General features: G+C 41.8%; 1 protein-coding gene across 2 annotated transcripts in view; it reads left to right on the forward strand.

The window, feature by feature from the left end:
* SOL1 (carboxypeptidase D) overlaps nucleotides 1-27,147 on the forward strand; it is a 169,133-nt gene that overhangs the window by 111,204 nt on the left and 30,782 nt on the right. For both annotated transcript variants that reach the window (XM_087666366.1, XM_087666365.1), the window contains exons 12-13: nucleotides 20,209-20,271; nucleotides 20,373-20,453. In XM_087666366.1, the coding sequence (XP_087522492.1) occupies nucleotides 20,209-20,271; nucleotides 20,373-20,453 (144 nt within the window). The remainder of the gene's footprint in view (nucleotides 1-20,208; nucleotides 20,272-20,372; nucleotides 20,454-27,147) is intronic.

The following is a 27,147-nucleotide window of genomic DNA, read 5'->3' on the forward strand; positions in this document are numbered from 1 at the left end:
TTTGTACAAATAGTACTGCAAAATATAGATTTGTGCAGAGGACCTAAGGTACAACAACTTGCACAGAGAGAGAGAGAGAGAGAGCCCTATAAATAGTTTCAGATCTCGGGTTAAAGTGGTGATACAATATGGCTGGTCTGGACTTGGCCTTTATCGACCAAACGGTGGCAGCCCTTGGTCCAGATTCTGAAACAGAGGAACCAGAGGATATGGTTCCTTGCACAGAGGAGATGCCACCTGGTTCTGACTTCCAGCCTGTGGGCAAACGCACCAAGCATACTTTGGAAGACACAATGGATCATCAGGAACGTTCTTATGCTCAGGTTGCTTCTGCTTCTGTGGATTCTCAGGATGTTGATTGGGAGCATTTGTTGGAGTTTGCCAACACTCTGCTTGGTGATTATGTTCAACATAATCATGAAGCGTTTTCTGGCTTTGAAACTGAAGATGTTCTGGAAGCCACTGTGGATCCTAAAAATGTGTTGCGCTCATTCTCAGTGTTTTATGAACGTGCGATTATACTCTTCTTCATTGGTAGGATCCCAGTGCTTTCCTATATTCGCCAGTGGCTCCAAAGTCTACTACAAGGGGAGTGTGTTGAAGAGATTTTTGTTGGGCCCCGAGGCTTTTATGAGGTGTTGTTGAAATCCGAGCAGCATCGTGCCGATCTGTTGACTAAACTGCCATTGTTTTTTTATCGCCGTTTGGTTCATGTTGTGGCATGGCGCCCAATGGCAGATTTTCAGCGTTTGCTTCAACTCGAATGCTCGGTGTGGGTTGAAGTGGAAAACTGTCCGGTTGTCAACAGCTGGCCACTGTTAAAGGATGCCATGGCCGTTGTGGGCACGGTTTTGGTTCCTCTGAGCCTAAGGGCTACGAATCGTAACCGTTTGTGTATGTTATGGGACACTGCTCGGAAAAGGCCTGCTTGGTTGTCTTAATTGCTCTGGCATGCATCCTTTGCACTTTCTTTTGAAATGGGATAACTTTGCAGGGCATTGTTTCTCGTGTGGAAAATTGGGGCATTTTATGGCCAAATGTCCAGCGAAGCAACCGACTTCAGATGCTGAGCGTTTTGCCTCCCATGGAAGATATGGCGCTTGATGCTCTGTCGCAGGATGCGACCCAGGCACCTAAAGTATTGGATAAAGGCAAACAACATGTTTTGGGTTTGGATTCCCGTGACAATGATTGGGTAGATGTACGTGCTAAGAAAGGTAAAAGGTTTGATGCTGGTTTGGCGGATACTGTGCCTAATGCTTCACAAGATTCCTTGTGTACTTATATGCGCAGGAAAGACATGTTGTCTTCAGAGCATACTGCTCATGCTATGGTCTCTTCTATTCCTTGCAATCAGCCCACTAGGAAAGTATATACGGATGGTTCGAAGGGCCCACCTGTGAAGTTGGCTTTTGATGCTAGAGGTAACGTGATTACCCCATGGGATCGTCGTTATCCCCGTTCCATTCCCAAGACAGTGGATACACCGTCTACCTCTAAATCAGCTCGTCGGAACTCTTTTGCCGTGTTAGTTGATTTTCTGGATGAGGGAGTCCTTGACATTCTAGTAGAAAAGATTAAATCGAGGCAAGCTTTGCCTCATTCCTGATTTTCTTTTTTGAATATACATGAAGATAGCCATGCGGAATGTGCGAGGCATTTGTTCTCACAATAAGCAACATGCCATGTGGAGTTTATTGCATGAGAATCAGTGGGATGTCTTGTGCGTTGTTGAGCACAAGAGTCATAGTGAAGCAGAAAAAGTTGTGGATTGTCATGGGTTTCGCTGTTTTATGTAGGGACACGTGCCATGCATTATTCGGGTGTGCTTATGATTGTACATGAGAAACATCAGCCTGTTCTTATTAAAAATGATGTACATGGTCGTTTTGTGGTGATTGAAGTTTTATTTGAAGGAGAGATCTTATGGTTATTGGGCTCTATGCTCCAAATGACCCCTTATCCCGCCGGGATCTTTGGAATACTTTGCAGACCTCCTTGTCACTTGGGAGACGGGGTTTTTTTATGGGGGATTTTAATGTGTGTTGATTCTTCACAATCCACATCAGAGCAAGCCCCATGTGTGGAATGTGTTTGCTCTTGCCATACTTAAGCAAGATCTCTGGTCACGGCTACACCCTTCTTCTACAGGGTTTACTTTTCATTCTGCGCAGTATACAACTACATGGTCGCAGTTGGACCACATGTACATCATGCAGGATGATGCTTTTCTTCCTGAAATGCTGGAAATGAAAGTGTTGCAGCAATACGCCTTGTCGGACCATTTTCCTCTACAACTTGAGATGCTTGCACAACCCATTGCACCTTTTAAGCAATTTCTGGATAGACTCCCTTTGCGTTTCAACTCGTCTTATTTAAAGCACTCAATCTTTCAGGGTTATATGCAGCAATTGATTGATAGATTTTTATTGAACTTTTCCTCTGAGGGCAATGCTTCTTTTGAACGATTGCTCTCTAATGTGCAGCAGGTTGTTCGCCAGTATGGGATTCATCATGCCTCTCTTTGTCGGCGGCGTCGACAAGCAGCGGAGGAATTACTGGCTTTGGTTCATTCTCTACTGGTGGAGACTCCAGATGATGTATTTCTGCTACCATTGGCTATGCATTTGGCTGATCTTATTAAAGAGTTTCAGTTAACATCTTATCAGCAGGCCAAATTGCGAAATTTGACTGAGAATTTGCAAGATAGTGCTTGTCAGACTCATAAGTTCTTTCGAGCTCTCCATGCATCCCCTGCTCGAGAGAATATGACTAGACTCCAGGATGCAGACGGTCAAATGGTCATTGATTCTCAGACTATTGTGAATATGTGCATGAATTATTTTCTAGACCTTCTTGGTTCTACTCCTTCACCTTCTGACCACATTACTCATGCCCGCTCAGTTTTCAATGATTTGGTCCGCAATTAGGTTCCGCATGATATGCAAACTACATTGGAAACCGATATTTGTGAGGAGGAGGTTATGGATGTTTTGTTACACTTGCCCAAGGATAAAAGTCCCGGTTGGGATGGTCTCACCAATGAATTCTTTGAGGTTTTTGCTACCCGACTGATGAAACCATTGACGACTATGTTTCAGTAGGTTTGGGAAACAGGGTTCATGCCCTCCTCATGGAAAGGACTTATCAAACTGCTTCCAAAAGTTCCTTCACCGTCTATGTTGAAACATTGGCGTCCAATTTCTTTGATGGGTTCTATGTATAAAATCTTTTCCAAAGTGATGGCGAATCGGCTCCATAAGCATCTTCCTGCCATTGTGCATCTGCTTCAATATGGTTTCATCAAGGGCCGAAACATTCTGCATAATGTCTTAAATGTGCAAATGGATATTGACTATGCAAGGCACTCTAATCAGGAGGTGGTATTGATCCAATTGGACCTGGAACAGGCTTTTGATTATTTAGACTGGTCTTTCATTGCAGAACTTATGTCTACTATGGGCTTTGGTACTCGGATGTCTCGTTTGATCTACACCATTAGTGTTGCGGCTTCTTGGCAAGTTATGCTGAATGGTGGCATTACCAAGCCATTTGTCCTTGCACGCTCTGTGAGACAGGGTTGCCCTTTGAGTCCTCTCTTTTTTACCATTGCGACTCATCCGGTTCTTTCGATGTTATCCCATATGGCAGCTTCTAATCAGTTGGCTAGATTGTCTCTTCCTTTTGGACAGCACTTTATTAGTCAATCATTGGCTGATGACAGCTTTATGATTTTGCGTGCGGACAAGGATAATCTTCGCAAAGCATTAGATGTTTGGACTCTCTTTGGTCAGGCTTCTGGTCTTCATATCAATGCTTTGAAATCAGCCATTCTCAGTTGCACAAAGTCAAATTTGCAGTCATTGGACTGATAGGGAATGGTTGTTCCACGTGGTTCCATTGTTAGGCATCTTGGGTATCCTTTGGGTGTTGATGTTCGGCCAAAACAACTACGAGAGTGGATTTCACAGAAACTGGCAGCTAAGTTTCTGTATTGGAAGTCACAGGCATGGCCCTTCCATGTTCGCCTCAAAGTGGTTCAGACAATTTTGTTGCCAATGCTCACATATTTCTTGCCGTTGCTGCCTTGGACTACTACTACATTGAATGCTCTTACTCAGTACATTCGTTTCATGTTATGGAAAAAGGATTCCTTGCATGCAGGCATTTCATGGATTTCTTGGTCGCATGCATGTAACCCCAAACGCATGGGTGGTGGGGCTATTTTGGATGCTGAAACTCATATGCTGGCACTCCGTTGGTCTCTTTTTTGTGCCATGTGCTTGGATCATCACCCGTGGGTCTTTATAGCCCATTATTTTCTTGAGGATCACGGGCTTGTGCATGGTAATACCCAAATTCGGAGCTCCTGGTGGCATGTTCTTAATGCGACTCTCGGTTTTCTAGTCCTTCATCATCCCTATGGATTTAAAGTTGAACAGAGTGTTTATAGAGACTAAGATCATGTGGCAGCTACAAGATACTTGACAATCAACGTGGATTGAATATGATTTTCGGATGCAGCATGTTCATGGATGGAGGATGGTGGTGATCATATCGATGATAAAGAGCATGAGTAGCCTTCAACCAAAGCACAAGCTTTGAAGCAATGGCATAGAGCATATTCAAAAGCAAAAGCTAACCAATCTTAAAGCTTTAGATTTAAGCTTTGGTATGAGATCAAAATATTGGGATATTTCATTATCTGTGACCTTAGACAAACCCCTAATGCTAGCTGTTTTTCTCAGAAAAAGCATGCCCAATTTTGAGCTTAAAGCTTTTCACACAAGAGCTAAAGGTGTCATACCTATATAAGGGCACCCTCACCTCCACAAAAAATACAACACCTGCCCTCATCCTCTTCAATCCTCAGATTTGGCCATGAAGAGCTCAAGCATTGTGTTGCTCTAGAGCCATGTAAAGGATCGTGATGATGGAGTGTAGGAGGACGAGGTGGGAGCTTTGGTGCATTGTCCACCTTGAGAGATCGCAGAGTTGGCCACCTCAAGGAGCCTTGAGGAGTGAAGGTAACTCATGCTTGATTGTGCACAATTTTGATTGGTTTTGCTTGATGCTTTGTATGCGTTTTGATTTGGTTTTGCTTGATGCTTTGTATGTGTTTTGTATGCTCTTTGTGTCGTGTTCTTTATAGAGATTCGATCAAAATCTATTGTTGCTCTTACCTTGGATGTTTGTGTTCATGAGTTGTGCCTGTAAGGTTGCAAGTTTCAGATTTTGGTTTGAGCTACTCCTTGACTAGGAGGTTTTGTGGCGATACATTGACTTTCTTAAATTCTTTTGGTCTTGAATAGAGCTTGAGGAGGGGTTGGGACTATATTTCCATGTTCTCTCTTGTTCCTTACAATGGTATCAATTTCTCACAAGGTAGTAGAGCTAAATACTCATCATTTGAACTATTATGAGCATTTTGGCTAACAAAAGCACGTGAACTAACACTTGATACCTCAACTCTCTCTCACACACCATGGAGAGAAGTCCACTATTCTTCCATCAAAGTGGTTATCAATTAGAGAAGTTATTACCATGGGAGCAATTGTCATGATCTATTAATAAGGCTTTGCAGGAATGGTATTGAGAAATAGGTTTGGACCCATATTCACCTAGGAGTTGTACTACACGTTCATCTTCTTTGACCCTATAAAGAAACACCCTAACATAGAAACACAAATACAATTGTACAACAAAGCACAAACTGAACAAAACACAGGGTAACTGAGAGACAATGAACATAGTGAAGTTTCTAAAATGAATGAATTTGAATGATACAATGCTCATGCAGCAAACACACTTTGTAGTGAAGGAATACTTTACCTCGAACTCGTGTCTCCAAGACCAAGGCAGAGGTAATGAGCTAGAGAGTGTGACATACTCTGACAAATCTTGAAATACAGCAAGGCAATCTCCAAAGACATCTAACAGCAGCAAACACAGCAGTAATGCCGGATCTCTCATACATGGAGCAATGAGGAGAGAGAGAACTGCAAAACACAGCCTATTGTGTGTGAGCCATTGAGTAGACAACATTGGAGTATCAAAACACTAAAAAATCTGCAAACGCAGCCTATTGACCATCAAACGCAGAGGTAATGAGCGAGAGAGTGTGACATACTCCGACAAATCTTGAAATACAGCAAGGCAGTCTCCAAAGACATCTAACAGCAGCAAACACAGCAGTAATGCCGGATCTCTCATACATGGAGCAATGAGGAGAGAGAGAGAACTGCAAAACACAGCCTATTGTGTGTGAGCCATTGAGTAGACAACATTGGAGTATCAAAACACTAAAAAATCTGCAAACGCAGCCTATTGACCATCAAACGCAGCCAGGAGGGAAGTTACCAAGTGTTAGGAAGAAGGCGAGTGCAGTAACTATAGCCTATAGACTATGGCCAGCTGCAAATGCAGCCTTTGGAGGGCAGGTGACAGCAAAAGACAGCAACTAGGGGGTGTAGGCAGCATTGGAGGGCTGGGAACAGGTGCCGAATGAGTGAAGGCAATGTCGAGTAGCTTCAGCTGAGATGTCCCTAGTGAACAAGGCATGGGGGAGTGAAGCTAGATCACCAAAAACTTGCAAAAACGAGATTGGCCGAATGGGAGAGCATGTTGTCTATTTGTAGAAAGTTAGGGGCCTCCCAAATTAGGGTTTACTTGTGGACATTGAAACTCTCTTGAGCCGCTCTTGCTTTAAAAGAATGATAAAATTCAGTAATTAACTTAAGTTTTGGGCTGTTTAATGAAAGCTAATGGTAATTTAGCTCAACACCCCCTCTCATGCCCAAAATTGGAACCAAAAAGAGATTGCAAACAAGCCCAAGCCCTTTGTCTTTTTGTTTCCCCAAGGTGTCCTATCCCAAAGCAGTTAGGGCATTGGGCAAAAGGTGCACATTGGTTACTTAGTGACCTACTAGGACTATAGAGGTGATGGTTATCTTACCAAGGGAGCACCAAGTGTTCACCCCAAAGAGAACAACGCATCGACTCAAGAATGAAACTCAAGCAATAAGCCCTACACCAACTCAAGAATAACAGACGCATTCCTAGCCTTCCATGAGCAGATAACCTCATATGAGACAAGTGCAAGGTCAGGTTAGGATTCCAATCCCTGCACAATATCCCATAGGTTTTAGGAGTCGAGGATATGTCTCATCAGCTTGGAACAAGTAGTGAAGTTCGACTTATTAAAACAAGTATTGTTAGTAAAGGCATGTTTGGCTAATGAGGAAGAACCATGAGATGTCTAATAGGTGGGATAAGATGGATAATGTGGATAAGTAGGAAGTGGCGGAGGGAGATAAGTAGGAAGAAGAGGAGGTGGTGGACAGGCAGAAATAGGCTACAAGTGTCCAATGGGTACCAATTGATGCAGAGGCACTAAAACATGAATGCTTCCATAGGATACCAATGAAGTTGGAGGCAAAGAGACACGTGAGCCTTGTCCAAATGTCAGTTAGGGCACAACAAAATGACCAGAAGGCTTGCCCGTTAATGCCATCATGCCAAACTGTGGCACCAACGGATCCACACTCATGGGTGGCATTCCTAGGCTGTGAAATTCCCAAAAGTGTGGGGATGGGAGGATGAGCCTTCATCATGGGTACACCACCTGGCTGAGAGAAAGAAGGAGACCTAAAGGCTGTGCCTAAAGGTTAAGGACTTTCCTATGTGATGTGAGAAGGCATATGAGGTGCACTTAATGGAGACGGAAAGGAAGGTTCAACGGAAGTAGAGGGTGGGATGGGTGGGAGATTAAATGGATTGGTCAATGCAATTATTGGAAATGATTTTGGTTTCTTTTTTCCATTAAATGCATTGAATGAAAATGAAGATGGTTCACGTACTTCAAAATGACCTTGAGAAGTGAAAAATTGAAGAAAAAGAAGGGAGAGAACTCACAAGTGTTTGAATTAATCTTTTGTACTCATCACCTTTCTTTGTGTTTAAAAACAAAAGCCTATCTTCTTCAAGACTTATGAACTACTAAAATGTTTGCAGTCCCTTCTTCATGAGAATTACCTACATCTTGTTAAAAAGAGGAAGTAAACTCCAAAGATGGAAATGTATAGTTTTGCGTACATAACATAGAAGTGAATGAAGGTGAAGATGAAAATGGCATAGATGAAAGAGGTAGAGATGGAGATGAAAGTGGTAAAGAGATGAAGGATTTGTACTCCATGCTAGTTTCCATGCTTGGATGGTCAATCCTTTGTGGAGCTCCCATCCTTTCTGTAAAATCATTAGACCAATGCATTGAATCTAAAGGGGAAAACTTAGATTTACTTCAAGTTGTTATTGAGCCCGATACATCAGAATGAGATCGTATTTGGCTCTTGATGTCTTGTACATTCTTTGGACTCTAGGGTAGCCTACCAGCCATATCAAAAGTTGGCAGAGCAAGCTCTGGAACCCTCTCAAGCTTGTTTCTTGATAGATGTGGCTCGGGAGAATGAAGCATTGATGTTGTGTTCAAAGTCATCTTGCCCTTCTATTGTTCCTACCTCTTGTGAAGGGCTTTCAAATCAAAGGCTTGAGTTTTCTTGAAAGAGATCGTAGCTCTAATACCATGTAAAGAAATACCCTAATGCAAAAACACAAATACAATTATATAACAAAGCACAAATTGAACATAACATAATTAGGGTTAGGGTAACTCAGAGACAATGAGCACAATGAAGAGCTTGAAATTGATGAATCTAAATAATGCAATGCTCATGTAGCAAATACACTATGCAGTGAAGGAATATTGTACCCCAAACATTTGTGTCTTGAGGACCGAGGCAAAGGTAACGGGCTGTAGAGTGAACCATACTGTGATAGATCCCGAAACACAGCCAAGCAGCCTCCAAAGATGTCTAGAAGCAGCAAACCAAGCAGTAGCTGCCAGATCTCTGATAGACAGAGCAATGAGGAGACAGAACTTCAAAAAGCAGCCTAATATGTGTGGGTGATTGATTGGACAGCACCAGGAGGATGAAAACGAAGCCAAGAAGGAAGTCGCCACTGATCAGAAAGAACGCTAGTGTAGTAAACACAGCTTGTAGATTGCTGCCAGCTGCAAATGCAGCCTTTGGAGGGCTAGCGACAGAAAAAGACAGCAACAAGGGGTGTAGGTAGCATTGAAGGGCTGGAAACAAGTGCTAGATAAGTGAAGGCAATGCCAGCAAGCTTCAGTTGAGATGTCTTCCGTGAAGGGAGTGTGGGCAATGAAGCTGATCACGTGAAACCTGCAAAACGAGATTGGGTAAATGGGAAGGTAGGTTGTCTATTCATAGAAAGTTCGGGGCATGTGACACCGAAACTCTCTCGAACTACTCCTGGTTTTAAAAAATGGTTGAAATTCATTAATTAACTTAAGCTTTGGGACTGCTTAGTGAAAGGTAATGGTAATTTAGCTCAAAAGACCCACCCCTTTGTGCTAGCATTATTGACCCCCCCATTGCATAGTCAAAGTGAGGTGCACTTTAGTCGAGGCAAGTAGCTAGGGAGAGTTTTGCAAAAAGACAAATTGTGAGACGATTGGCAATTTGAGGTCTTCATCTCAACAATGTTTGATGGTAGGTTTGTATATGCCTTTTGATTTGTATAAGCGACATCCTTCCTTTGCTTATTTTGAGGTCCATCTACATGTTGTAAGTCACCCTACAGACCTAGGTGTATACCAAAATGTAAACCTTAAAAATGAGATAGAAGATTAGAATTAGGTATGCCTCAAGAGTCATAACACATTTTGCATCATATGAGCATATTGTAGGTGCATTGACATTCTCAAATCCCACCACATCCATCCTTTTCTAGTCCTATTGTAGTGTCCATACAACCATCTCTACTTGTTTTACCTCATCCTCTATATACCTATCTACACTTCCAAGTCCTATCTTTATATGCCCTATACTCAACTCATCAGCCATGTGCCACTACTGTACCTTATGGTGCTATGTTGTTAAGAACTCTTTCCATCCATGCACAATGCATCCTACAACACTACTTTACCTTATGTTTCTCCTTTCCTAAAAAATCCACTTGTGCACAATGCACTTACACTTAACCTCAAGCAAGTATACCGCAAGGATCCCCATAATAAGCAATGGAAATTTAGGCCAAAGTTATTGCTAATAAATTACAATATTATTGGCGAATTTATTCTCAGCTCTAGAGTGAACCCAATATGAAAGAAAGACACTTATTTTGATTGGAACAAAACTCTATAAAAGGAGCAAAATGGGGTCTACCACACTTCATCCCTTTCAATCCCCAAACATGGATCTTGAGTGCTATATCTTCTCTACCACTGTCCAAACTAAATAATATGCACTCATGTGAATGTTAAGATAGCCATGTTGTTTAAAGGGTTGCTTTACTAAAATATGGCAAGATAAAGTTTGAACCATCTCGTGCATGAAAGAAAAACACCATAATACCAAATTGATGTGCTAGAGAAAAGTTGTAAGCATGTGGCCTTGCTAATGTGGAGACAATAAGTTCGTTAAATCTAGAGTGGATCTAGAAATCCATGCTGTGAACTCCATTTGTCAACTTCTACTACTGTTTATGTAAACATATACTAGGGTTTGCACTAAGAAAACACAGAATGTATGAACACGACTAAAACACAATAACTCAAATAGCAACGCAATAAACACAAACCCTAAATGCAAAACACAAACTCAAAACTCAAAACGCAAAAGAAACACAAACACAAACAAAGAGATAACTTTGAAGTGAATGAATCAATCTAGTAAAGGAATGTAAGAGTGTACAGAATGCTCAAGGGGCAGAGGAGTGAATGATGTTAGACAGTGACGTCCATCGAGGATAGATCTGGAGTGCTGAAACCACCAATCAGAGCTGTCAGAGTGTGGAAAAGTGTAAAATGCCGATCAACAAGTTAGTAGGCAGCCAAGCAATAGCAAGAGGAGGTGTTTGATGATGAAGCAAACAACAAATCTTCAAAACAGAGCAATGGAAGGAGTGTGGAATGATGTGTTGGGGCCTATATTGCAATTTGCAAAACAAAGCCCGAGCAAATGCTTGGACAGCAAGGCGGCCTCCTTGATTAGCAAATACAGCAGTCTAGAGGGGTTGATGATGTCAAAAGCAGTTGGGAGTAATGGGCGGCCTCCTTAATCAGCAAATATAGCAGACTGGAGGGGCTGATGATGTCGAAAGTAGCTGGAATTGATGGCCAGCAGCAGTCAATAGGTCACCAGGGGCTGATGATGACCTGACAGCAGTTTAGAGGGGCTGGTTAGGCGCGGAAAAAGACTACTGCCTGAGATCTACATGTAGATGTGAGATACATGCACAGAAGGATAGGGCTGAATGGTGGGCAGCTTGTCTATTTATTGATGCAAAAGGATCCTCCCAAATTAGGGTTTTGCATGTGGGACCTATAAACTCTCTTCCCGCTTAACGACAGTTTTGGTAATGTTTTGGGGCTATTGTAAAGAGCTAATCGGAATGGAATGCATTTTTAGCTCAACACTCCCTCTCATGCCTAAAACTGGAACTAGGAAGGGATGGAAAAAAGCTCAAGCCCATTTTTATTTAAAGGCATTGTGCCCCAAAGCAACCAATGCATTGGACAAAGGGTGCATGTTGGTGCCCAGTGGCCTACAAAGACTATAGAGGCCATGGTTATCTTATGAAGGGAGCCCAAGTGATTGTGAAGAAATACCCTAACACGGAAACACAAATAACATTGTACGACAAAGCACAGACTGATAGTAGAAGAACACAGTTAGGGTTAGGGTCACTCAAAGACAATGAACACAGAGAATAAATGAAATGATATGACTATTGAATATACAATGCTCATGCAACAAATACACTAAGTAGTGAATGAATACTGTACCTTGAACTCTTGTATCTCAAGGATTAGGGCAGGGGTAATGAGCTAGAGAGTGTGTCGTACTTTGAATGGATCTTGAATCGCAACAAGGCAACCTCCAAGTATCGAACACTAGCAAACGCAACCAAGCAAGCTGGATCTAATGCAGACGGCAATGCAGGAGAGAGAAAGACTAAAAACGCAATTGAGTAGAGAGGCTAAAAATGCTAGCTATAGGAGAGAGAAAACAGGAAACTTAGGTTGCAAGAGAGAGAAAAACTAAAAACACAAGAAAGACCAACAGCAGTATTCAGTATGCTGAAATCAGCTCCGAATAGTGTGTGGTAGGTTGGAAATAGGTGCCAGAGTGTTGTAGATAGCAATGGCGAGCTTGGACCGCGATGTCCTCCGCGTCCAAGGTGTGGGTAGCAAGCTGAAATACCTGAAACCTACAAAAACGAGATTAAGGCTGAATGGAGGGTAGCATACCTATTTATAGAAAGTTTGGGCCCTCCCAAGTGGGTTTGTGCTTATGGAATACAAACACTCTCTAGGAACGCATTTCTTTTTCAATAAACAAGGTTTCTTCGTTAGATAAGCATGTTTTGGGGTTGTTTAAGTAAAGCTAATGCATTTTTAGCTCAACACCCCCTCTCAGGCCCAACAACAGTGTCACGAGAAGTAGACTAGCCAAGCCCTTTTAAAAGAAAGAAAAAAACTTATATCCCAAGGCGTCCCACCCCAAAGCAGCCAGAGCATCGGCCATTGGGCAGCTAAGACTATAGAGGCAATGGTTATCTTACCAAGGGAGCCCAAGTGATCACCCCAAAGAGGCCAGGGCATCGAACAAAGAGTGCACGTCGGTTGCCCAATGGCCTACCAAGTCCTACGAAGGCGGATGGAATCATCTCTAGATTTTATTTTATTTTTTGAATGGCTTTGTAGTTTTGATAGATTTAACATTAAGTGAGGGTTTGAAATCAATTTTTATCCTATTAAGTATTCGTGCCCCAAACAGGAGAGTGATAAGGGATGGTTAGACTCAAGACCTTCACAAAACAAGCATACTATCCCTACCAGTACTGGGTGTCGGTGCAGAAGGAAAATGACTAAGGTGTGGGTGACACAAATATAGCAAAGATGTGAAGCAAGCAAGACAAGCAAAGTGAGCAAGCAAGCTAGGGGGAACTGCCTTAGAGACTACCATGTGGAATGACACAAATATGGTGGATCCAGAGTCGACCACTTCAAAAGACCGAAAAGAGATAAATGCACACAGATGCATGTTTACATGAACAGAATACCAATGCATGGGGTAATGCAAAGGGAGATGCAAGATGTCATGGTCAGGCAAAATGCAATGCAACGGTGTCACTTGGAGAGTGCCCTCATAGGGGAATTGTTCACTTACCCAAGTGCCCTTTTACAATCATGTCATCCTGACAGTACGGATGAAGTTATAAATGTCCATAAGTACAATACAAAAGAATAAATGAATGAATGTCTAAAAACTGTAAGGATCGTCATTGTCACTATCAAAAGTAGTCGTCGTCCCCTCTCAAACTGGAAGGGAAAGCAAGATGGAAGCATCCTCTCCCCATCAATCTGAAGAAGTAGGGGAGAGTTTTACCACTCGATCCTGGGTAAAATATATTAAAGAACCGGCTGGTTAACCGCTTCAATCAAAATGTCTGCAAAATTATCTGATAAAGGCACAAACTCTAGGTAGATAGTGCCTAGCTCAACTGCTCTCTGAAAAAGTGGAAGTGAACTCCCACATGCCATGTCTATGGTGTGATGATCAGATTGATTGCAAGGGCAATGGCACTCTGGTTGTTGCAATAGACAATGGTGGGAGAGTAACAAGGGAAGTGAAGCACCGCCAATAAACTCCTCAAGTAAATGGCCTCAGTGGTGCCATCGAAGAGAGCCCTATGCTTAGCCTCGGCTGTGGAAGCCACCATTCCCATCCACTATTGCATGACCAATGCAATTATGGAAATTTATCAATAGGAAATTGTGACAAGAATTCCTTATACTCAGGATAGTCCATCATTGGTCTTCCTTGTCTTAAGATATAAAAAAGAGTCTACACGTTAAAAAACCATTATAATTTGATATTACACACAATAAAAAATATATTGGGTCTCCTGTCCAATTAGAATCAATGTACCCTTGCAAACATAAACCAGAACCATAAGTCAGGCCATAAAAATAAGAATACCATAAAACGCAACACTCGAAGACATGCAATCCAACGTGGCATCCTAGGTACTGTAAAATACTGATTGAGAATACTAACTAAGTAAGCTAAGTCTAGCCTAGTATGAATTAACCAATGAAGTTTTCCTATTTTATCATCAGACGTTTGTGTGTATGTATGACACCCGAAGACTCTGAAGTGGGATATGGCAAACTGAGAGCCAAAGAATGCCTCGTACGGGGTCTTCTGAGGAAGAGCTGCACTTGGGCACCAGTTGAGGATGTACACCACAATATTAAACAACATAGAGTGTGCCATTTCCATGACTGTCCGGTTCTGACGCTTTATGACTCCATTCTAAGAGGGGGAGTTCGTAGAGGTGAGCTAGTGAGAGATGCCACGCTGCTGTAGAAACTCCAAGAACTCGTGGAAGATGAACTCACCACCGCTATCACTCCTCATGCAACCAACATGACGACCCATTTGGTTATGAACCAGTAGCATCCAAGTAGAGAATTATGTGAAAGTATCTGACTTATACTTGAGGACGTGTACGCGCATGTATCTCGAATAATCATCCACTATAAAAAAGTACAGTGCACCGTTCAAGGCAGCAGTCAATGTGGACCCACAAAGATCAACGTGAATCAAAGAGGCACCTTAGCTCTATGTGTAGACTACTGAAGAAATGGGGTATAGTGCTACTTCTGGGGATGACATGCTCTACAGACATCTCGAGCTAGCTTCAGGCGAGGAAGACCTTCAACCATCTCACGGCTAGACAACTCATAAAGAGAGTCATAGCCAAGATGCTCTCGGTGGAAATGCCAAAGACTCTCATTGTTCATAGGCTCCCGAGATCTGGCTAATACATGGAAGCTATGGAACACGGAGCCTCGGCTGTCAGCTTGGTAAGAAAATAGGTCATGTGGTATAGGCCATTAGGCTGTGCCTCACCGCAAGTAATCACTAAACCAGTTTGAGAGTCAAGGACCTTGACAGTGGTCATTGTAAAGAAAACTACTCGCCCCAACCAGCAAAGCTACTGAACGGATAACAAGTTCGCCCCAAGCAAAGGAACATGGTATACATTGTCCAACGAAGCCAGATGTGAACCCTTGTTAGTGGCAAAACTAACGCAACCTTGAGCCTAGATCTTTATCGAGGAGTTGTTTCCTAAGCGAGCCTTGCCCGGCTCTTGTAGAGGCTCAAGTACGGAAGATGTTGTCTATAGGAGTCATGTGATGTGTAGCTCCACTGTCCACAATCCAAATAGATATTGAGGTACTTGACTGTGACAAGTGGACCTTTGCAGTAACCTTGTTGGGAGGCAACTCACAGATGTGGACGAGACTCACATCAGATGTCTCTACGGAGATGATGTGGGCCTCTGCAGACCAATCAAACAAGCCTTGTAGAGTTGATAACGTTGTCGACTAAGATGGTTGACCAGTGGCAATGTGAGTCTCATCTTTCCATTGCCCCTTGCCATCACCTTGCCTCCCTTGAGGGGGGTTGCCCGACTAAGGGGCAACGGTCTATGACTTGGGTTTTGGTGTTGTGTCTCTTACCTTTGATCGACATTCTTGTCTAAATGGCCAGCCTTTTGACAATGTTAACAATACCTATTCTTCTAAGTTACATTGTGCCACTTGGGTTTGAGTTGAGAGTGGGAGTTTCCTTATGATTTCCTTGTTTGATTTTGATTTTGATTTGAAGTTTATTTTTGTTTACCCTTCCCTTGTTGCCCCTTTTGAGAATGAGCAACAAGAGTCCCCCTTTGAAGGATTATTCATATGCAACTAATCAAACAATTGTGCATAACACAATAGCTGACATTCAAATTCATAGAATGTGGATAAATTGGGCAGAGAAACCACTTGTGCAAAATTGAGATATCTACGCTGTAGCTTGTTAAGAAATGATGTGATCTAATCGTCAAAGGACTTAGAAGTCCCTGTAGTGGAGAATTCGCCAAGGAGACCCCGATACTCACCTAGCATGACTTTCAAGTCATCCCAATCAAAGATTTTGAAGTTTTGAAGATCATGATCAAAATTTATTTGACAGGTCCATCACTCTGACGCTAAGAATGAAACTCAGGCAATAAGCCATGTATCAACTCGACAATAGTAGAGGCATTCCTAGCCTTACATGAGTAGACAACCTTGTATGGAACAAGTGCAGGATCGGGTTGGGGTTTCAACCCTTGCACAAGATCCCATAGGTTTTGTGAGTCAAGAACATGTCTTATCAAGTTCGACCAAGTTGTAAAGTTTGACCCGTTAAAACGAGTCTTGTCATTGAATGCATGCTTGGTGGAAGATGAGGTAGAATCATGAGGTGTTGGGAATGTGGGATAAGATGGATATGGAGGATAAGATGATAGTGGTGGTGGTGGTGGTGGTGGTGGTGGTGGAGGTGTCTGATAAGGAGGGGGAAGAGATAAGTAGACAGAGACATGTTGCGAGTGTTGATTGATGCGAAGGCACTGAAAGATGAATGTTTCCATAAGGTACCGGTGGAGGTGGAGGCACTAGGACACGTAAGCCCTATCTAAATGTCGGCTGGGACACAACATAATGACTAGAGGGTCCACTAGGTAATGCTATGGAGGCGAACTGTGGCACCAACTCATCCACACTCGAGAGAGTGTGGGGGGAATACCCAGGCTACAATGATCCCAAAAGTGTGTGAGGAAAAGGTGGAACACCACGTGGCTAAGGAAGAGATGAGGTCCTAACGGTTGTGCCTAAGGTTGAAGAACCCCCCTGGTGTGGTGAATGAAAATACATGTGATCCTACATGAGAGACAACATGCAATGCACTTAATGGAGGCTGAAAAGATGTGGTAGCGGAATAAGAGGGTGGAATGAGAGGGAGATTAAATGGATTTGTGATAGATGTAGATGTGGGAAATAATGTGGATTCCTTTTGTCCATTAAATGCATTAAATTAATGATGATGAAGATCCACCTACTTTTTTTTTACCTTCGAAAACAAAATTCTTTGAAGAAAAAGAAGAGAAAGGAATACTCACAGTTTCTTGTTTCAACTGCTTACCTAGTCTTGAGTTCATAAAGAAATATATGTCTTCCTCATTACTCATAAACCAGAAATTGTTTTACATACGTCCATTATGAAAATCATCCATACCAATAGGAGAAGGGGAATCATCATTAACAGAATTTGAAATGGTAGATATATGTGGCACCAACAAGAATAAGTATAAAGGCGATGGAGTGTACTCTATGCCAGTTTCCACTTGTGGATGGCAAGTCCTAAGTGGAGATTCCGCCCTTCTTGCACAGTCAATGAATCAGTGCACTGAATCTGAAGGGTGAAATTCAAACTTAACCTTCTATCTGCTACTAGGCTCTATGCATTAAAATGAGATTATACTCAGCTACAGTGATCTTGTGAGGTCATGGAACTCCATGGTAGTCCAATGTTTTCCAACCATGTTGGGAGCTTGTGAAGCAAGCTATGAGGCCCACTTCGACTCATTCCTCAATGGATTTAGCTCGAATGTGAGAAGTGGTGCGGAAGTAGTGTTCCAAGTCATCTGCCCTTCTGTTGTTTCTACTTCTTGTGTAGAGCTTTCAAATCAGGGTCTAAGTTTTTCTCAAAGAACTTAGCTAAGACACCATGTGAATAAATACCCTAACACAAAAACACAAATAACACCATACGACAAAGCACAAATTGATAGTAAAAGAACACAGTTAGGGTTGGGATAACTCAAAGACAATCAACATAGAGAATGAATGAAATGATATGACTATTGAATATACAATCCTCATGCAGCAAACACAATATATAGTGAATGAATACTGTACCTCAAACTCCTATATCTTAAGGATCAGGGCAAGGGTACTGAACTAGAGTGTGTCGTACTCCGAATGGATCCTGAATCCCAGCAAGGCAGCCTTCGGATGTCGAACACCAACAAACGCAACCAATGAAGGCTGTATTTGATACAAACGGTAGTGTAGGAGAGAGAAAGACAAAACGCTAGTGAGGAGAGAGAAAGACTAAAGACGCTGGCTATAGAGGAGAGAGAAAACAGTAAATGCAGGCTGTAGGAGAGAGAAAAACTAAAACGTAGGAAAAACAGGCAGCAGCATTCAGCAATGCTGAAATCAGCTCCGAACAGTGTGTGGCAGGCTAGAAACAGGTGTCAGACTGTTGTAGACAGTAATGGCCAGCTTAAACTGCAATGTCCTCTGCGTCCGAGGTGTGGGCAGCAAGCTGAAATACTTGAAATCTGTAAAAACGAGATTAAGGCTGAATGGAGGGTAGCATATGTATTTATAGAAAGTTTGGGCCCTCCCAAGTGGGTTTCTGCTTATGGGATACGAACACTCTCTAGAAATGCATTTCTTTTTAAATAAACAAGGTTTCTTCCTTAATTAAGCATGTTTTGGGGTTGTTTAAGTGAAGCTAATGCATTTTTAGCTCAACAGTGATCACCCCAAAGAGGTGAAGGCATCAAACAAAGGGTGCTTGTCGGCTACTAAGTGGCCTACTAGGACTTGCAAAGGCGTATGGAAGAATAGATATGATTTGTGGCCTTTCAAGTAATTGTGCCTTGTGTGGAGAATGAAAAGGGATTCTTAGATGCAAAAGAAAGAGATTCCGGAGGTGTGGGTGGGACAGGAGAAATGAGAAGTGTCAAACTCCATGCTCAAAAGAAACAAAAGATACAAAAGAAAGAGATTCCGGAGGTGTGGGTGGGACAGGAGAAATGAGAAGTGTCAAACTCCATGCTCAAAAGAAACAAAAGATGAAATACCACATATACCTATAGATGCATATCTATATTTAGAGCCTCCTCATTTGAAATTAACATACTGAAAATTATCTGGATCCTACATACCACCAAAAGGAGAAATAAGAGAGGGTTTTGATTCATATGACTCAAAGGGGTTATATGAACCTAACACTGGGCTTGTCTAAGATGAAGAAGATGGTTCGCTACTAGCAGTCATCCCAATTGTTGTATGTCTCCTTGATTAGAGAGGTGGCGAGCCTCACCAACTAGTCTAGATGTAGCAAGAAAATGCAAAAAACACAAACACAAATAAAGAGAGAAGAGAACTCTAAAGTGAATGAATCAATGTAGTAAATGAATGCAAGGGTGTATAGAATGCTCAAGGGCAAAGCAGTGCTTGATATTGAAGGGTGATGTCTACCAGAGATGAATCCCAAGTGTTAAAACTACTAGTTGGAGCTATTGGAGTATTGGAAAGTGCCAAACACTGATCGCCAAGGCAATATGCATCCAAGCGATAGTAGGCGGAGGTGTTTGGTGATGAAGGGAGCTGCAAATCTGCAAAACAAAGCAGCTGATGGAGTGCCGTATGACATGTTGGGGCCTGCACTGCAAAACACAGCCTGAGCAAATGCTTGGACAGCAAAGTGGCCTCCCTAATCAGCAAATGGAGCAGTCTAGAGGAGCTGATGTGTCGCCAACAGTTGGGAGAGATGTGCGGCAGCAGTGGACAGGTCGCGGGTTGATGATGATGTGGTAGTGGTCTGGAGGGGCTGGACAGCCACACGAAGAAGGCTGATGGCTGAAATCTGTATGTAGATGTGAGAAACCTACAATGGTGGTCTATTAATAGATGTAGAAGGATCCTCCCAAATTAAATTTTTGCATGTGGGACACAAGAACTCTACCTTGTCTTGCCTCAGTGCATTGCTTGTGTCTTTGGGAAAATCTTTTTTGCAGTTTCAGTGTAATTTGATAAAGTGTTAAATCATCTGTTGCAAGTCCCTTCAGCATGCCTTCAAAGGAATACCTCAACTAGCTCAGGTAGTTAAAAAGCCTGTTTTAAAAGGTTTGTGTCTGAGTTTCCCTTTTTTCCAACTGTACCTTTGCATCTTTGTTTGTGTTTGTAAAGTGTGATGTTGCTAGAGAGCCTTACACACATCCTGGATATGCTCTCTTCATCTTGACAACTAATACAAATCAGAGTTTGAACTATGAGCTTGTTTACCAGAAAGCTATGTACTTGACAGCACAACTCAAATGTACAATGTGCTGGTTTTTGTTCCATTTTCTTTGCACACACTCAAGAAAATGATTCTGTGGGTTCACATAATGAACAGAAAAAGTTTTACTACTAGTCTTTCTAATTGATCTATATATTTGAAGCTAGAAGATATTTGGGCAAAAAATCGGTGGAGCATGCTTTCACTAGTTGCAAGTTTGGTCAAGGTAAGCCAGAATGGTACATTTGCTGTTGGTACATATCACCCCGTACTTTCTTTCTAGTAGATGATCCGCTTGAGCTTAGTGAACAAGTTGTGTGTCTGCAGTTTGGTGTGCATGGAAAAGTTATCACCAATGATGGCCACCCTCTAGCTGCAAGCATTTCTGTAAAGGGCACCAATTTGACTGTAAGTTGTTTGTGATTCTCACCAGAAGAATGAAGCTCTACAGAGGAGATCGTCAGCTTAATTGTAGTGCCATTAGTTGCTGCAGGAAAATAGTTAGCTTAATTATGTGCCTGATGATATACCTATCACAGGATCTCAAAAATATTTCTCATTGGCAGATTGCTTGTAGGAATGCAAATGTAAGAAATTTGATTCTTAAATATGTATATTTAAAGTGGGTATCTTTGATGACAACAATAATAATACAGTTCAAGCTGATTTTGAGGAAAATCTCCAAGACCAGGCAAGTCCTTGAAGAGACAGCAAGAGAGAACCTGTAAGATAAACTAGGAAAGAGAAGTGATTCTTGTGAAAAAAGGAAATGGTTTGGTGCAGTTTACATGGTCCACAAAGCCGAAAACCTAGTCCAGCCTCCAAGTGATCAAAAGTGAGAAATTTGGCAATGGAGAAGAAAGTAAGCCAAAAATTGAAACATTCTTTCCAAAAAAAAACTTGATGCTGCTCAAATTCATCAAATAGTCTATCGTTATTGAATAACCATATGTTAAACAAAATTTGTGTCACTTAAGTAACCCTTGGTCGTTGAAGGTCTTCTCCACTGACTTGAATCAACCTCACTTATAATAGGCATGATTGGCAAAGTGGAGTTTGGGTTGATATGCTGATGGCTTCATGTTTTGTTGTACTCCTTCGTGGATGGTGAAATTTACTATTGATGGCATCTTGACCTTTTGAGCTCAGAAGGGGGATAGAATGTGCCAGGAGTTCTATAGGGTGCTTTCCCCATGAGCCCTGGGAGATCAAATTCATAATCATAGATATCGGCATGGAAGAGTGCATGCCTTTCTCATGGAGGTTAACAGAATGGTAATGGAGTTCTGAACAGCCCTTTCTAGCATCAAATAGTACTTTGCTGTAGAAAGGTGGTGTGGATGAGCATTTCAACTTTGGTAACGAAGGTTGTGATAAGTAGGTAAAATACTTCCAGCTCTAGGCATGATAGACATTGCATTAGTAGTGCATGATGTGGGCAAGACCTTGGAATTATTACTTGTTAAAATTTAGAAGTGATATGATGAGATATTCTCTTGTACATGGATATGTCTCATAGTTTGGTCTTTAGTAGTGTCATAAGTAGTGGTAAGCTATGTAATCTCCATTAGAATAGTCATGTGGCAAGGGTGTAGATGACAAGGATTTAACGAGGTATAGACGAGATAATGCTGTCAATGCTGCAAATAGGAACCATTGCACATGTGAAACATTCTTTGAGGAGGTAAAAGGGAGAAATGCTTACACACAATGAAAGGGTTTTCATTTGGAGGGATGCCCACTCTCGTAGGTTTTGATTTGTTTCAAACACTCTATTTTACAAAACACAACACAATGCAAGAGGTAATGCGAAATTGGAAGCATGAAGGCAGTAGGTATCACTTGAGCATAGTGCCCTCACAAGGGAATCATTCACATACTCAATCACATATTAGGTTGAGCACCGTGAGATTAGAGGAGCTTTGGTTGATGTAGCTCCATGGTTTGGGGTAGGGGGGGAGAGAGAGAAAGAGAGAGAAATATATATTAATGTCTACATAGGGCCAATGTAACCTATGAGACAAAATCTAGAGTACATCCATGTCTAATGTTATCTCATTAGTAAGGTAAAGATAATATTAAAATAAGTGGCCTACAAAACAATGCTAACAATAATTGTACAATGGGACTATGCTAGAGTAGAACAATGTCTAGTGTTGTCCCATCGGTAGAAAGAAAAGGAAAACCTAAGTTGACATAACTATTTATAGAAACTGTGGTGGAGACTATAGGTTATAGTTGATCTCAAGATCTATACATGATGTGAGCTATGATGTGGTCCCTAACTACTCCATTGATATACCTTGTGGTGAGTCTTCAATGTCTTGTGATAATGGTTGTGTTTCGACTATGGTACGGCCTCCTAGAATGTGGTCCTAGTAGACGAGGTCATCGTGCTCGATCAAGTGAAATGGCTCTATCCAATGTGACTCCACGGTATGGAATGGAAGGTGTCTAGCGAGGTGGTTCCATCTCTGCTAGGCTAATAGTGTTAGCATGGTCTAATCTATGAAAAAAGTTTGTCATTGCTCTCTATGTGGGTCCTTCTAGAGCTTGTGAAGAAAACCCCAAATGCAAAAACATAAATGAAAGCGTATGACAAAGCATAAACTCAACAAAACACAATTGAGTTAGGGTAACTTAGAGACGATGAACACAGTGGAAATCTGAATCAATGACTGAATATTGAATATACAATGTTCATGTAGAAAACAAATTGCGCAAGGAATGGAAACTATATCCTGAACTCTCATGTCTCAAGGACCGATGCAAGGCAGTCTCCAAGATGTCGGACATCAGCAAATGCAGTAGGTAATATGTTGGATCAATGTCAGGCACAGAGGAGAGAGAAAAGCAGCAAACGCAGATTCAGCAAATGACATGGCAACTTGTAGATAAATGCAAATCAAAGATGTTGGATCGGTGTCCAATAGGCAAAAGAGAGAAAGCTGCCAAATGCAAATTGTTAATGATGGTGGCAATCAAGGCAGCAGCTGAGTGGACCAAACACAGCAATCTGAGGATGAAGAAGTGCAAGGCAGTGAGAGTTATGCCCAAACACAACTAGTAGATGATCACCAGGGAGAAGACAGCAAATACAGCCTTCAATCAGGTTGCCAAGCTGAATGCAGCCCTCCAAGAAAAAAGGTGACAGCTGGTGGTAGAAAACTGGTGAGAAAACCTACACAAGAGGCTGGAAACAAATAGTTGATGGATATAGATAGTGTCAGCAACTGCAACTGAGATGTCCTCTGCAAACGGGGTGTGGGCAACAAAGCTAGAGCACTTGAAACCTACAAAAATGAGATTGAGCTGAATGGAGGACAGCCTATCTATTTACAGAAAGTTTCAAGACCTCGTATTGCACACCATTTTAGGGTTTCATTAATTAAGCATTTTTGGGGTTGTTTAAGAGGCTAATTCAACATGTAATGCATATTTTAGCTCAACACCCCTTGTCATACCCAAAAGCTAAGCTAGAAAGAAAGTCCCACACAAAGTTTTGTGCTTTTTGTGTTTATTTTTGGTTTTACCCCAAAGCAACTAGGGCATTGAACAAAGGATGCATGGTGGCTGCCCAATGGCCTACCAAGACTACAAAGGTGATGGTTATCTTACCAAGGGAATCCAAGTGGTCACCCCAAAGAGGCAAGTGTATCAAACAAAGGGTGCACATCAATTGCCCTACGGCCTACCAAGTCTTACAAAGGAATGGAATCACAATGAACCTTTCTTTATGAAAGTATTTGTTTCAAAAAAAGCAAATTGCGGTCGATCAAGTAACAAATAGGAGGCAAGTGACAAACCGAAAAGCTTTCACAAAATAAGCAAGCTATGCCTATCTCTATTGGATGTCGATGACGAAGGAATAGGAAAAGGGTGTGTGAAACAAATATGGTCAATATGTGGAGAGGCAAAAAAGTTGTATGGAAAGCAAGTCAACAAAGCTAAGGAAGCAAGGAAGATTGCCATGTGCAATGCCACGAATATGGAGATTTGTGCTATAGTAGCAAAATCTGAGCCAGTGATAAGTAAATCATTTACATATATTAGGATATAGCTAACCCCCTCTGAAGTGATGCAGATATATAAGTTTAGGTCATAAGGGATAGAATGATATCCATGAGTTCTAAGGAACTCATCCATCCTCTAGAACCAAGACTGTGGTGCTTGCTTTAGCCCATAAAGAGCTTTCCACTGGCAAAAGACCTTATCTTTCCGATCAACAAAAGAAAAGTCGGATGGCTGATCCACATAGATTTCCTCCTCCAAATAACCATTCAGAAAGGCACTTTTGGCATCCATCTAATAGATCGACCAACCATAGTGAGCTGCAAGCGCAACCAACAAACAAAATGATATCAATCGCATAGTAGGAGCAAAGGTCTCTTCATAGTCAATACCTTGCTTCTATCGAAACCCTTATATCACAATGCAAGCCTTGTATTTGTCTAAAGTCCCATTTTTAGCTTAGTTCTAAAAATCCACTTCATCCCGATGACTTTCTTATAGCTCGAACGACCCACCAAGGTCCAAGTCTCATTTCGGTCAATACACTCTATCTCCTTTTCCGTAGCCTCTTGCCATTGGGAGTACTAAAGCGCCTCCTGCCAACTATCTAGCTCAAAATGCACTATGTACTCAATATAAATAGCGATGCAAAATATGCTTGAGGTGCAAGCTGGGCAAATCTTCAAGGGCCCTCCAAAGTGAAATCCGGTGGAAAAATCTGTGAATTCCACATAATATGATGATATTAGCGAGGTAATGGGCCTCATGAGGCGACCTAGGAATTGAATAATCTAGAATGGGTCAAGAGCGGATAGTAGACTCTACTCAACACTAACTCCAAGAAAATAAAATAAGAAAAGGGTTTAGTATCTAGTACAGAAAAGTGCACAATGTCCCTCTCATACATCACTATATCTCTTCGAATGAACACCTTGTTTGTCCAAGGATCAAACAAACAATAGGCTCTCTTCGAAGAAGTATCCTACAAGAATCAAGAGATCGACTCGAGAAGTAAAGCTAGCTTGTCTATCTTATCTTAGGGATGTGCATGCAAACATGTCTCCCAAAGGCTATAAAGTGGAAAACTATATGCCAAGAGCCAAAAAATGCCTCATACGGAGTCCTCTAAGGGACAACTGTAGTTGGGCACCGATTGAGGATGTACACCGGAGTGTTAACAACCTCGACCCAAAGGCAGGGAGCTCTACTACAAACAACATAGAGCGTACCATGTTCATGATGGCCCGGTTCCTACACTCTACAACTCCATTCCATGAAGGGGAGTTGGTAGAGGTAAGCCGGCATGAGATACTGTGCTCCTACAGAATCTTGAAAATCTCATGGGAGGTGAATTTGCCCCCACTATCACAGGTCATACATCCTACACGACAACCAGTCTGGTTATGTGCGAGTAGTACCCAAGTAGAAAAATATGTAAAGGAATTGGACTTACGCTTGCGAAAGAACACTCACATGTCTCTAGAATAATCATCCACAATCAAACAGAAGTACAATGCACCCTTCGAAGCAACAGTGGATGCCGACCCACAAAGATCAACATGAATCAATCTAAGAGGTGCCTCAACTCTATGTGTAGACTATTGAGGAAATGGGGTACAATGATACTTCTCGAGTTAGCAAGCTTTATAGATATCCCACGATAGCTTTAGGCTTGGAAGGCCATCAACCATCTGTCGACCCGACAACTCATAAAGAGGGTTGTATCTGAGATGTCCTAAGCAAAAATGCCAAGGACACTCAATGCTCGTAGGCTCTAGTGCCATGGCTAAAGAGTTTGGAAGCGGTGGAACTCAAAGCTCTCAATTGTTGGCTTGGAAAAAAACGACTAAGTTGTGCTTCACCTTGACCAATCACTGAACCAATCTAAAAATCAAGGACCTTGATTGTGATTGCTATGAAGAAGATTGCTCGACCCAACTGGCAAAGTTGTTGAACGGATAACAAGTTCACCCCAAGCTGGAAAACATAGTATATATCATTGAACGTAGCACAATACATGCCTTGGTCAGTGACAAAACTAATGCAACCATAAGCCTAAATCTTGACTGAGAAGTTATTCCCAACTCAAACTTGCCCTGTTGTAGGGGCTTGAGAAATGAAAATGTCCGCAATGGGGGTCATATGATGAGTAGCTTTATTATTCACAATCCAAGCAGTAGCTAAAGTACTTGGTTGTGACAAATGGGTCTTTGCAATCACCTCATTATGAGGCAACTTGCAAATATGGATGAGACTCACATCCTTAAGTGTCTCTACAAAGATGATTTGGGTCTCTGTAGACCAATCAAATAGGCCCTCTAGCATTGAGAACGTTGTCGACTGTTATGGGTGATCTGTGGCAGCATGGATCTGGCCTCGCTACTACCCCTACTGAGGGTTACCACCACTCTGTCTCCCCTACTAGTAGTCATGTGATTGAGGGGCAAGGATCGAAGTCTTAGCATTTGGTGTTGTACTTGTTGTCTTTGATGAACACTTGTCATCAAAGTGGTCAGACTTCTGACAATATTGACAATACTGATTTTTCTTATACATATTCTGCTGCTTGGGTTTGAGAGATAACTAGGAGTTTCCTTGGGTCTTACTAGATTTATTTTGATTTTGATTTTGGTTTTGGTTTTGTTTTTTATTTTGATTGGAATTTTGATTTTGTTTACCCTTGAGAGCCCCCTCTAAAGAGGTCAAACCATGAAATTAATTGAATAGCTGAGCGTAAGGCAATAGCTAATACTCAAATTCATAAAATGTGAGTATAGTGAGTTGTAACATCACTTGCTGCACGAAATGAAAGTATTTCCTCAATAGCTTATTAACAAACAGTGTGACCTGATCATCTAAGGACTTGAGAGTCCCCGTGGTAGAGAACTCAACAAGAAGATATCGATACTCAGCCAACTTGACTTTCAAGTCATACCAGTCAATGATCTTAAAATTTTGAGCTCACAATCCAAATTGATGCACTGGGTCTTATCTTGAGCCGCATAGCAGTCGATCAAGTGTACCCAACATTCAAATACCAAGTCAAAATGTTGAAGCTATAAATGAAATTCAGGGAATAGAATTTGCATCA

The sequence above is a fragment of the Lygodium microphyllum genome, chromosome 25 (genome assembly GCF_053477565.2).
Source record: "Lygodium microphyllum isolate KBCC chromosome 25, Lygodium_microphyllum_v1.1.10, whole genome shotgun sequence".
Taxonomy (NCBI): Eukaryota; Viridiplantae; Streptophyta; class Polypodiopsida; order Schizaeales; family Lygodiaceae; genus Lygodium; species Lygodium microphyllum.